This window comes from Nyctibius grandis, chromosome 1 (assembly GCF_013368605.1).
Source record: "Nyctibius grandis isolate bNycGra1 chromosome 1, bNycGra1.pri, whole genome shotgun sequence".
Classification (NCBI taxonomy): Eukaryota; Metazoa; Chordata; class Aves; order Nyctibiiformes; family Nyctibiidae; genus Nyctibius; species Nyctibius grandis.
In genome coordinates this window covers 33720661-33734967 of record NC_090658.1, presented here as the reverse complement: position 1 = coordinate 33734967, position 14307 = coordinate 33720661, and the positions used below count along the sequence as shown (strand labels likewise).

At 35.8% G+C, this 14307-nt stretch overlaps 1 protein-coding gene across 1 annotated transcript in view; it reads right to left on the bottom strand.

Moving 5' to 3' along the window:
* KIF6 (kinesin family member 6) overlaps positions 1-14307 on the bottom strand; it is a 165257-nt gene that overhangs the window by 101206 nt on the left and 49744 nt on the right. Inside the window, exons 9-10 of the mRNA XM_068400006.1 lie at positions 10890-10976; positions 6773-6876 (exon numbers count right to left, since the gene is read on the bottom strand). Of these exons, the coding sequence (XP_068256107.1) occupies positions 6773-6876; positions 10890-10976 (191 nt within the window). The remainder of the gene's footprint in view (positions 1-6772; positions 6877-10889; positions 10977-14307) is intronic.

Here is a 14307-nt window from a genome sequence, read left to right as displayed (position 1 = left end):
ATGTTTTCCTTCTTTACAGCACTTTATAATAACAAAACAAAAGCACATACATAAAGAAATGCTACTCACTGCCAGCTAATATTTGTGGCCATAACAGTAGTCACATTCTAATCACTAGAGTATATCTAAAACTAGCAAGAGAAAACTAGGCTTCAGTTTATCAACATTTGAAAAATAGAAATATTTCTAAGGACAACGTAGCAAGAACTTGAAATAAAAAGGAAGAACACAGGACAAGCATAAAAACTACTCAAGGCTGACAAAACGACTCATATGGATGAACAACGAGACATTCCTGCAGTAGAGAGAAGTAATTTTGAAAAAATTGTGTAAAGTGTCACTTACAAGTTATTAATTAGATGTAAAAGCTCAGAAGAAAAAGTTTTTCCAAAAGTATTTAAAGTGCCAAAAGACACAAAGAGGTATTTAGTGGTACTTTCGGAAGCAACTCAGCTGACCAAGTATTCAATGAATTTCAGCAAGATTCAAAAAGCTGCTATGATCAGACACTTTTGAACATACATATTTGGAAATTGGCTCCAAGATTTTTTCAAATACCTAAATAATCAAATTCAGCTATGCTATCTTTTCTCCATACACCTCATTAATATGAGGTATACTATATTCCATTATCTTTTGTGAAACCATGTGACATTAGATAACTGGTATACTTTTGAACATTAGAAAACAGGACATAGTTTGTAGTCTCCTTTTTTTTCCCTGATGGTAAAATAAACTTGCGAATCCTTAGACAAGGAACTACTGGAGAGAGTCCAGCAGAGGGCTACAAAGATGATTAGAGGACTGGAGAATCTCTCTTATGAGGAGAGGCTGAGGGAGCTGTGTCTGTTTAGCCTGGAGAAGAGAAGACTGAGGGGGGATCTTATCAATGCTTACAAATACCTTAAGGGCAGGTGTCAAGAGGATGGGGCCAGACTCTTCTCAGTGGTGCCCAGCAACAGGACAAGGGGCAGGAGCACAAACTGAAACACGGGAAGTTCCATCTCAACATGAGGAAAAACTTCATTACTTTGAGGGTGACAGAGCACTGGAACAGGTTGCCCGGGGAGGTTGTGGAGTCTCCTTCTCTGGAGATACTCAAAAATCCACCTGGATGTGACCCTGTGCTACCTGCTCTAGGGGAATCTGCTTTGGCCGGGGGTTGGACTAGATGATCTCCAGAGGTCCCTTCCAACCCTAACCATTCTATGATTCTATAATCTTTGAAAAGAACTTTAAATTATCTCTCAATAGTTTCAATGTAAAAAAAAGGTGATCAGTTTAAATTATATAAGAATTATTTTCTACTTCTTAGGTTAGTGACCTTGCAACAAAATAGCAAGATCAAAGAAAAGTATTTACACTTACTTTAAGCATTCAGCTTAAGTATCTGCACTAGGAATCTCAACCTCCTGTACTGTCACTAAAGATTTTACAATATGTAAGGGAAAAAATGCCCTCTAGAGAAATACATTGATTTAATAGCATTCTAAATCAGGCATCTAAGCTAGATGTTAATGTGAGATATTTTAAGACTACTTTATAGTTAAGGTAGCTTCTCTTCCCTTGACTGTTGCTTACACAGTTTATGTCAGTCAGTCTGCTAACTTCTACACTTCCACTGTCTGCAAAGCTGTGTTAACATAAGGTAAGGTAATAAGCTTCTATTTCTACCACCTTGCAACTGAACACTGACATCAGCAAATAAGAACATTTGCTCTGCTTTGTAAATGAAACCATTTGTTCAACAGCTTAAGTATGAGTAACTGTTAAAGCTCTATATTGTACAACAGTGCAATATTGTTAATACCATGATAGCATACAGATGTCACAATGTTGAAACAGAAAAATGAAAGACAGAGAGAAGTAATGGGAAATCCAGGACTTGAGTAAGATGAACAATATATGACTGTTGAAGTAAAAAATAGAAGCATCTGTAATAACATATGTATCTGAAAGAAATAAGGTAAAGTTATTAATAAATTAAAGTGCTAAGCCAGTACTTCCGGTCCTGTTCCTAGAGAATTCCAGCTGGCAAAGGCTCTGGAAGCGTGGGTGCTCTGGAACATAGGACCTTGATCTGAAATCCTGACTTTCTGGGCACACATTGTAAATTGCTAGTGAGCTCATTTATAACAAAAAAAAAAAAAAAAAAAAATCCAAAATGATTCAAACAAAAAGGACTCTCCCTTCTACTTTTGGCACGCTTCAAAAAAAAAAAAATTCACTTGAATGCCATTTAATTCTATTCTAAAGCGTAATACAGAAGCCTGTGAGAGTACAATTTCCTTCTATTTAGGATGTATGATGTTATTTTCTATATTTTTAAAAAATAGTCCAAAGTGTTCCTTTCCCCCCCTCGCCCCAAACGAGAAACTAATTCTCCAGCTCAAAGAAATATTTAGAGATCAGCCCTTTACAGCTGAGGAAGTACATGGTGAGATCCAAAGCAAGCAATCCAGATCTGTAAGCATTTTTATGAACTACATTCTGAACCACTTATGTAGTCTAGCTGAATTTTTTATGCTGTGCTTTTTAAATAAACAAAATGAGAGCAACAGAATTCATGTATGTTTAACATTTATGAGAATAAAATAATAAAATAAAAAATATGACATAGTAATGTAAATGCTTACCATTTAACACAGAATTCTGAAGAATTCCAGACAGCTGTCACTTTATTGACAGAATTGATAAGTTGTGTTGTATTATAATTTGGCATTCACAAGAAAAGTCAAGAGCATTTTTTTTCCATTTTGTTTTAAAATTAGTGAATGACAATGTGACATTGTAGCGATTATGAAGAAAGCCTATTTGACAGATTTTTTCCTTCCATTAAATGAATAATAATAATAAAATAAAAATCCCTGAAGACACTTCTTTAAGTGAGAAAAGAACAATGAAGAATGAGCTACAGCTTATTCACATACTACTTTGAAACATCTAGCAATTTTAACTGCATTGAGTAGCCCACTGTTTTCATTTGGAAAGCCCTGAAAGTAAACAAGTGGAATGAAGCTCATTATTGTAAGAAATGATTGGCATTTCTCGACTTAGTAAGTCAAGAAACATAAAAAATATAATTTTAACATAATATTAATACTTATTTCCAGGGCAATCACTAACACATTTCCTGCAACATATGTAGAGAGCAAAAACCTAGGCATTACCATAACCATTTTATTAGACTAAAAAAATATTATTGGATCTACACAAATACCACAGGACCCAGTTTCATTTTGGCATCCATCTTCTACTGAAAAGTGCTTGAGATAAAGTCTTACAAAATAAATATGTACTTAGCCCATGGAGTTTTTCATTGACATGTTTTGTACCTTTGATCATCTGTGTTCAGAATGAAAGTATAAATAAAAAAGTTGGCACAGAATGCTTTCAGAAGGTTAATTTTGCTCTGACCTCCCTTGAAATATGGATGATGAATCAGAAGAATTAAAACACATCCCTTTTTGATGAGACTATATACAGTAACACCTCTCCTTACTAGTTAATTACCTTGTTTGTAATAAAATGAATCACAGTAAGACTTCTGTTAAAGTTTAAGAATTTTGAAAAGAACTATGTAAACTTGGACTATTTTTATAGATATATATACACATACATATGCATGTCAAGATACGGTTTATTCAAGTTTAAACAGAAGATATCCTAACTAAGCAGAAATGTCTAAACACTACTTGAAATCCATAATGACCCTAATTATAATTTCCTCTCTGGGCATATTAAAAAAGCATCAATTAAAAAGAAAAAAATTAAAAAAAAAGATTATTCTGTCTGGAATCCCCTACAGTACCACTTCCCTAAGACCCATTTTTGGGTGGCAACTCCAAATAAAGTACAACACAGTATGTTGCATCATCACCTATACCATGCTTCTTTTCCTGTTCTATCATAACAACCTGACCCAATGTCTCCTGATAAGTAATATTATTTAGATTTTATTATGGATGCAAAACTAGATGCATACTGCAACATAGACATTTTCCAGGAATAGTAAATTATTATTTTATCAGCCCTCATGCAGGTCAATACTTCTGTTTGGACTTGTATTTTTATTCTTTAATGTGAACAAACTCTCCAGATAATGAGTAGCTGCAAATTCAGATGGTCAGTCTCAATAAACAGAATTGTCATAAAGATTTGCTGTGTTATGCATTGATAGACTCTAACTGGAGACAGAACACTAAGATAGTATCTGTTGATTTTCATAAATGTTCAGGTTATTTATGGACAGGAGGCTCAGACAGATATAAACCAGCACAGTCACAAATATTATCGCCATATGAAAGGAAGCTCAAAATGTATGTGTGTTCAAAACCACAAAAAGATATTTTCATTGAAGCAGAGGCTTTCTATACTATCATTTCATTATACTTTCATTTGGGTGTTCAGTCCACAACAGTTGTTTCCCTGTGAACACTTTGCTTTCAAGTACACATACAAATGCAAAAGTCATAAAACCTGACATTTAATATTTTCCCCACTTGAACTGTTTAAAAAAGATTGACTTATCTTTCAACATTATATTCAACTACAGCGTGTAGTATTAATGAGCCAGTCCGACTCATGTATATGATAGTTATTCTCCAGTAGTATCTTCTGCTCTCTGCTTTAAACTATGCTACCCATAAAAAACTCTATATATCCAATTCTTTTTCCAATTTTAAGTCCATATTAAAAATAATGATCTTTGAACAAGGCCATTGTATGGCATTTATGACTGATGAGGTTAATCGTTTGAGGTTCTTCTTGTTTATTATTGATCCTCAGGATAAGTATTGTATCTCAGTCAGCAGTGTTTAAGTTTTGTTCTGTATTTTAATTGCAGAGTATTTGTTCCAAGAAAGAACTTATTTCTGAAACAATGAACACATGTGCTACATGAGCCTGACTAAACATAAATAAATGACAAATTTAAAAAACTTAAGATTTTGTGTTGTTCTAATATAGTTGAGGTCCTTGAAAGTTATTTCTCTTTGTGTGTCTTATAACAGGTAGAAACTCATTAAAGTCTTCTCCCTGTTTCTTTCTGGAGGAATGAGATGCAAAATTCCTCACTATGATATCAGAAGCAACCTTTCCTGACAACTTCATGTACTACATCTTGTGCTATATAGATAAAAAGGAAAAACATACAACTGGTACACTTTTTAGCCACACATTTCTGAAACAAGGCCTCGCAGATGTAGGCTATAGTGCAACAGTATGCAGATGGTATGTTCCTAGTTTTCCTTTGCATAATCATATTACAAACTTTCATCAACTGTGAAACCATTTAGATTTATAAGGCTGCCATTTTAATGGCAAAAATTCAGGTAGGTAATCTTAGGAAGTAAGATTCATGGGTGTGGCCTAAAAAACCCAAATGATTTCCAAAAACATGGTTTCCCTAAACAAGCTAAACAGCAGACAAAACCACAGTGGAAAATTCATGTGACAGATTTTTACAATAATGTTAGGCAAGTACATATTTAAATGAATATATAGATTACCTAACTATATCTGAATAAAGTCACTGAAAGTCACTCATCTGCTGAAGGACTAGTTCTGTCAGGTTAAAAAGAAACTAGCTAATAAGGGCATTTAATTTTTCATGTAAAGAAAAAGAAAGATACTCCTCTGTTCTTATTTCTTTCATTTTCTTTCTATGGCTTGATTTTGTCACATCCAGTGCTACCCTGTAATGTTCTTGGTGCATTTTACTGCCATACTTTTGGGCAGAGCGATAAATAAATATTAACCCAGTAGAAACTGAGGGGACACTTCTGGTTAGAAGATTATACTGGTAACTGCCTATGTTGAAAATTACTCAGATTAATGGGGTAAAAGAAATACATACATTATGCATAAACAAAATAAAACAACGAAAACAAAGAATTAAGAATGACAACAATCTACATAAAAAGCTCAAGGTTCCAGGCAGCAGCTTGTCCTCATGTCTCTAGAATCTCCTGGATGTCAGGGGAAATTCTTAGTACTGGTAGTTTTCTTCTGGACCAGTTCCAAGAGAAATTAAAATACGACTAAAAATTCTTACCGCTTCAGCTTAGGTACCATTAATATACTAACCAAACAAAATCTCTAGGCAGCTACTACTTTCTTTACACAGAGATAAATAGGTCCATCCTACAGAATCAATTAATTTTTCAAAACTGGGAATTGAATTTAGCTATTGTGAACATTTGAAGCTAAGTAAATATTTCTACATTATACATAGAAAGTTCTTACATGCTGTACTGATCTGTTACAAAAAGCTGTAAGATGTTACAACACTTATGTAAATTAATAATGCATTTTCAATAGCATGCTCAGTAAGAAAATTGAATATTAGGATTTTAAGACATTGACTAATTTCTCTTGGCCTATGTCAAACTAACACTGCAGCAGGATACTTCTCAGCCCAAAGAATATTTCTTGAATTCTACTCAGATCAAAGATCCAGTTTTGAGAGAGACTGTTTTTTTATTCCGCACTATTATACAACACTTCTTCTTGCCTGGCTTCTGACAGGCATTCCCATCCTTTGCATTTACTTTACTTCACTTCCCCAAAGCTGAGGCTGCAAAAAACACATCCAGCAGCCTCAACAGCTTTTCATGGAAAACTGCCATTCTAACCTGGCACCTACCTTCAGTTTATTATTCACTCAGAGAAGTTTAAAACTCTGAGACGTATTTAAATATTTATGCAAACAATTAAACTGATGAAAAGTATCACCACGAAAGAAGAAAATGAAAACAATGTAAGACATTACTGAAGTAGCTCTTCTTGTGAAAGCTCTGATGTTCTTTGCTTGCCAGTCACCAGCGCCAGCTCATCCTTCAATTCCTGGATCTCCTTTTTCAGCTGGATAATCATCTACAAACAGCAAGGCATAAACCAAGCATCACCTATAAATTAATAGCTAGTTTATGATTTTTGCATTAGAAGGCTGAGTTTAGGAAAATATTACACTTTGGTCTTGTCTTTTTTGAAACAACATCTCTTTTTTAAAAACAGTCTAAATGCCTTAAATATACGAAGCACTTTTTTTCCTTTTCCATTTATAAAAACAAGAAAAGTCTTCCAAACTCAGTAAATTCCATGTGTTAGAAGACATGGCTGTACAGAAAGAGTTCAAAAGATTTTGCAAAAGAGAAAAATAATTTGCCATAGGAATAAAAAGAGCTTTCTGACTCATTAGTTTGGCTGTCAGTAATGAAAACACATTTAAAATAGAACTGATGTCTTTGTTAGAGAAAGGACATCTACACACCAGAAGTTCTGGGTTTTTTTGCTTTCCCTTTAGAAACAGAAATTCCAAACAATATCTTAGCATTTTAATCTTAACTTTTCTTTTTCTTCATGTAATGTTCCACACTTATTAGAATTACAGCATACTATAATTTTAGGATGTATCAGTTGCTAACAACAAATGAATAGCATAAATCAACATAACGAAATTAAATTACATTAATGAATAGTAGACTGAGGAAGTGACTTGGAGAACTGTACTAGATTTTTAAATACTCATAGCTCCTTACTAGAGCCTGTACTTTTGGAAAAAATGTCTGTATAAAACCATATTTTACAAATCATTAGCCTCCCAAGGCCAAATTCTACAAAGCAGGGACAATATGCAAATCCCTAAGTCTAAAACATGAGTGAACAAGTTCTTGAATACTTTATGATTGATCATTTTAATGATGCATCGCCTTATAATGGCTCAAATGTATCAGGAGTACAATGATATTTTTAGATGGATATGAGTACACTGATTCCATGTGCAAAATAAGTTTCCAAGAGAACAATGTTTTCAAGGAAAAATGAATCATTCTTGATTGCGTGCACTTTCTAGAAATAAGATTGTTGCAACTGATGATACATTTTCACTGGATGTTAAAATTCCTTAAGACATTTGCATTCTTTTAATGTTTAAATTTAACCGTGACTTCATGAACTTTGAATGGGTATTTTTACTTTAAAAATCAAAATATTCTAAACATACATATGATTATTTGTTTAAACTTACTGGTAACACATTTGTTACTATAAAGTGTGAAAGGCTAACTTACAATATTTTATTTAAATTAAGGTGGTGAACTGTCAATTACAGATGTTGCAATAGTGCTTCAAGAATATTGCAGGCCAAACATTTTAACCTGATTTAGGTTGCATCACTCTGGTGCCACACTCTGATGTAGTCTGTGCCAATTACTGGGTCAATAAAATAAAATTTGGGGCTGGATTATAAAAAGGCAGAAAGCTGAACTGGTAGTACCATACCTGCTCAATGTTCAAATTTGTTAGCATGATAAACCCCAATCTGACAACAACAGAAATACCATTTTCAGGATATGGATAAAAGATTGATTTTCAAGTATTATTAAGGCAAACAAAAATCTACAGAAGCATAACATTTCCATTTGTATTTTTAAATGAATGTCAGAGGAGATCAGATTTAATTCAGTCTCAACCAGTTTTGTTTTCAGTTTAAACCAAATCCTTTGGTCATCAGTGAGAGAGGATCAAAGCTGAGTTGCTGAAAAAGTACAATGGGTACAAGTTCATCTTCTTAGTAAGATACACAGTCAGGAAGTCTCCATTGTGAAGAATAAAGTTTACATAACAGTCAGACTTAACTCAGATCTATCAATAGGTATTATGCACTCTCTTTATAAAACATGCATTCAACTTACAGATGAAAAATACTGCAAATAAATGGCATTTGAATTTATGAAAAAAAAAAAATCATAAGTCCAGCACTTTAGTGAACAATCAGCTTGCACCCTGGGAATATACTTTAGGTAGTTAAGGTGGGCAACAAATTCCACAATGAGTACAGAGACATATAAAGTCTAGGTACCGTGTTCCCCTGCCTTTTCCACACGAGGGGATGGTTTTCTAACTCTCACGAGTCCACTTTTGCTTTACTTGCTACATGATCCCGCAGAGCGAGACATACCAAACTCATGGAGTATAGCTCCACAGGATGTAGTAAATGTTCAGGGGCCTGCATGTGTTCCACCTCAATCAAAGGATTCTGTGGCCACGGAAGAAATGTTTTGCATTATTTGCTACTACAAAGCCTACACAGGAAAGAAGAAAAAGGACAGACAGACAGAAATATAGTTGTTCAGTGCCTACTGGGGGTTTTTTGTTTGTTTATTTTTTGGCCACTCTTTTTTCTTTTTTTTTAATGATGTTGTTACTGTTAGAAATTGCTTGGAAAGAAAAATCTATAAAATAATAGTAAAAAAAAACAAAACCAGCAGAAAACCTGACAAGAATCTCCTATTCCCTTTGAACTTCAAGGACAAGAGAAAATAAAAGCACAATCATTAACAGTAACTGAAATATGTTAATTTCCTATGAATGAAATAATCAACCATCTAATTCCCCAATTTTTAGACAACAAATGCTTCTTATGTTATATAATCTAGAATTTTGTAGTCTGGCATTCAAGAGGAAAGCATTTCCTACCCAGTTCAGAAGGTCACATGAGACCAAAATACATAAAACTTTTAATTACAAATTAGTCAGGAGAAATGTAGAAATTCAGTAACAATTTTGCCCATTAAAAAGAATGATGATGTGATTAGTATATCATAAAAACATACAGGACTACTAAAATTAGAATATTTCATTCAGATTTTATATTCTTCAGAGGTGAAAAGCTACAGTTCAAATTTATAATTCTGCTGTTAAAAATTAGGTTTTAAATATTGTGTGTTTATACATAAACAGAGTAATATAACAGCTTGACCTGAACTTATTTTTCATCTGATGTCTCTGTCACAGAGACAGAGGGTATGCTGAAATGCATCCATGGTTCTTTTCTCATTATATCCATATAAGCAGCTTTGGCATAACCACTGTAACCTCAGTCAAACAACTCCCTTATCAGAAAACATCTTTGAAATACAGCATGCAACCCAGCTGATCCAGTAGTTATCATTATCTGCAATACTATATTAAATTAATCAATACTTAATAGGTGAACTTGATATTTACAAAGGAAATAAATTTTTCAGGTAATGCAAAAAATTACATTAAATAAACTAACAAAGGTCTCTTAATGTAGTAGAACTTACATTACAGACCACATCTTCAAACAAATCTGGTATGTAACAAGCTAGAGCCATATAAATTCTTGAAGGAAAGACTAACCAAATGCTAAAAAGAAAAAATAAAGTATATTTTTGTTATGCACATTAAAAGAAGAAACTTGTTTTCTTTATGTGGCAATGCTTTGTGCTTTACCAATGTGGATTATTACCTCTGTCCTTCTCTGTACTTCCTAAATCCCTGATCCGTTCTGCAGAGCTCTTGTGCTGCTCTTTGGGATGTGAACATCAGCCTCATGCTTTAGTGTGGAAATCCTATTTCTACATCTCATTTACTTGTCTTCCTTTTTTCCTAATGGTAACTTTACAGAGTTCTTTCCTAGCTAAAATAGTCCTTGGACCAACTCAAAGAAGGACTGTGTCTGTATGTTTCTTAGCTTTTTAGCTGTTTCAGTGCAGCAGTGTGCCTTCATCAAGTGACTAGTAATCTTAGAAGATTTTTTAAAGAGTTTTAAGGACATCCAATTATCTGTGACTATGATTTAGATATTAACACCCTAAAAGAAGCAACACAAAGATGATAATGAAAGTGACCATTGCTCCTCAGATGCCTGAAGAGCTAAGAAAGCCTTTAGGGGTTTTATAAAGGTGCACTTAATATATATTTTTTAAAGTAGTTATTTTATAGAAAAAAATGGAACTTGCATCTAAAAACAATTTAATGGGGTGATTCAGTATAAAATTCTCAACATTCTTTTGACTGCTATTGATTACTAAAACTTAAAACCAGCCATCTCCTTCCCTGTGCCCCCAGCCAACTCTTACCAATCTGGGGTCAATTTCTTCATTAAGAACTGCTTCATTCTTAATAAGAGCAACTCGCTGTGCAAATCTGCAGGTTGATATAGATTCCTGTGGAAAGAAAAAAAAAAAAAAAAAGAGAGAAAAAGAAAATTTCAGTTAGCTTTGCACCAGGTAAGTAGAACAGACTGCTAATGAAGTCATCGAACTGGTTTTTGTGTATTTTACAGAACTAACCTACCCTTTCATATTCCAAAACAACGATATTCAAGGGAAATCAAGTTACCATATTAATGACAGTGACATATAAAACTGTCAAACCATAGTTCATATTCTATTGACCTAGTGAATCCCCTGATCAACTGTTCCAATTGAGTCCCCAGCTGGCACTAAAGCATAAGGAAGCCATACTATTCAAAAGGTAAAAACTTTTGAACGATGAGAAAAAGAGAAAATTAACTAAAACCATTTTTTTTGGCTGAAAATGGGACTAGAAAAGCATATGTAAAAGAAGCTGGAAAAAGAGATGAAGGGAAGATGAGCACCCTCAGCGGGTGCTGAGGGAGCTGGCAGAAGTCATTGCTAGGCCACTCTCCATCATCTTTGCTAAGTCATGGGCAACGGGAGAGGTGCCTGAGGACTGGAGGAAAGCGAATGTCACTCCAGTCTTCAAAAAGGGCAAGAAGGAGGACCCGGGTAACTATAGACCAGTCAGCCTCACCTCCATCCCTGGAAAGGTGATGGAACAACTTGTCCTTGGTGCTGTCTCTAGGCACAGCAAGGATAGGGGGATCATTAGGGGCACTCAACATGGCTTCACCAAGGGGAAGTCATGCTCAACCAACTTGATAGCCTTTTATGAGGATGTAACCCAGTGGATAGGTGATGGTAAAGCTGTGGATGTGGTCTATCTCGATTTCAGTAAAGCGTTTGACACGGTCTCCCACAGCATCCTCGCAGCTAAACTGAGGAAGTGTGGTCTGGATGATCGGGTAGTGAGGTGGATTGTGAACTGGCTGAAGGAAAGAAGCCAGAGAGTAGTGGTCAGTGGGACAGAGTCCAGGTGGAGGTCTGTGTCTAGCGGAGTCCCTCAAGGGTCGGTTCTGGGACCAGTACTATTCAATATATTCATTAATGACTTGGATGAGGGATTAGAGTGCGCTGTCAGCAAGTTCGCTGATGACACAAAACTGGGAGGAGTGGCTGATGTGCCGGAAGGCTGCGCAGCCATTCAGAGAGACCTGAACAGGCTGGAGAGTTGGGCGGGGAGAAATTTAATGAAATATAACAAGGGCAAGTGTAGAGTCCTGCATCTGGGCAAGAACAACCCCATGTATGAGTACAAGTTGGGGGCAGACCTGTTGGAGAGCAGCGTAGGGGAAAGGGACCTGGGGGTCCTAGTGGACAGCAGGATGACCATGAGCCAGCAGTGTGCCCTTGTGGCCAAGAAAGCCAATGGCATCCTGGGGTGTATTAGAAGGGGTGTGGTCAGCAGGTCAAGAGAGGTTCTCCTCCCCCTCTACTCTGCCCTGGTGAGGCCGCATCTGGAGTATTGTGTCCAGTTCTGGGCCCCTCAGTTCAAGAAGGACAGGGAACTGCTAGAGAGAGTCCAGCGCAGAGCCACGAAGATGATTAAGGGAGTGGAACATCTCCCTTATGAGGAGAGGCTGAGGGAGCTGGGTCTCTTTAGCTTGGAGAAGAGGAGACTGAGGGGTGACCTCATTAATGTTTATAAATATGTAAAGGGCAAGTGTCATGAGGATGGAGCCAGGCTCTTCTCAGTGACATCCCTTGACAGGACAAGGGGCAATGGGTGCAAGCTGGAACACAGGAGGTTCCACTTAAATATGAGGAAAAACTTCTTTACGGTGAGGGTGACTGAACACTGGAACAGGCTGCCCAGAGAGGTTGTGGAGTCTCCTTCTCTGGAGACATTCAAAACCCGCCTGGACGCGTTCCTGTGTGATATGGTCTAGGCAATCCTGCTCCGGCAGGGGGATTGGACTAGATGATCTTTCGAGGTCCCTTCCAATCCCTAACATTCTGTGATTCTGTGATTCTGTGAAGAAGAGTGGAAGTCCTGGACAAATGAGAAACAAGCTGGGAGACTGGGAACCAGGAGGCATGCAGAACTGTGATACCAGACAAAAAACTGTCCGATGAGCTAAGATGAGGTGCAGCAAGACAGGAAGGTAGGAAAAAAAAAAAAAAAAAAAGGAAGATACAAGACTGAGGTTGGGGAAGAAACTCTGTGACCACCAGTGTGTACTCCCATATCTAGGGCACAGAATGTAATCGAGGATCACTAAGTATTCTTCCATCCTTTGACATTGGTTGATAAATTCTCTAGTAGGATCTGGCATGTATCTACCTAATGAATAAAAAGCCAGCAACTGCTCTCAGCTGAGAGAATAAAACACCATGCAATAGTCTTAGAAGTTCCAGTGATACTTAATAAACTGCATGATAAAATTTTCTGACATACCAGTCTGCATTTAAAATGTAAGAACTTACACATAACCCCTACCTTAAGAGAACTTTACTGCTGCTACAGTATTGTACTTCAGAATCAAAGTAATCCTGCAGTTTTCAATCCTCCAACGTATGAAAATACCAATTTAAATATATGATCATATACTCCTTTTTCCACAGGACTTCTGTCTCTTTCAGTGCTTGGAGGGGTGGTATGTGAATTAGGGTTATGTGATGAAAGATACTAGTGCTTATTGCCAAAGACATAATATATACACACTGAATCAGACAAGAGTTTTCAAGGAAAGGAAAGGAAGGCCTTACAATTAAGAGAGCTAGTCTTAGCTGGACTCTGTTTGCCTCTTCTGTACAGTTCCTGTGCTATGATGATCAGCTAATGTGATTTTAATTAAGTCCTATACACATATGAGGTATAATTATATGTACAATACACATATACATTTCCACCAGACCTCTTTGCCCTGTTCAGTGTGAAGCATATGTTAAATTAATGAGTAGCTAATAAATTCAGTCTTCAATGTTCAATATGTAAGCTTACGATGTATTTATTGTATGCCATCAAAATGGTAATCAAAGCTGCCAGCTATGAATTTCCTAATAATTTTTTCTGCCATGCTTATCGTTACAGTACCTGAAGGCTTCAGAAAAATTAATCAATTAACCCTCTAGGTATTGCTTTGCTGCAACTAGGTGAAAGATGACACTTAACAGAAGGGAAACTGAAGTCAAAAATACCAAAAAAATGATATTTGTTATATTATATGATCTCTTGTTCAAACCAGCTTCCATTCAACTTCAGTTACAGCTATAATAGTTAATATATCTACAATTCAGAATCAACATCTTTCAAGCACTCCACAAAACTAGCACAAAAATGTGATGCAGGTGATGAGAGAAGTTGAATAAAAACTCTGCAATAGAAGTAGGAATATAATCTAATTCTCTAGGA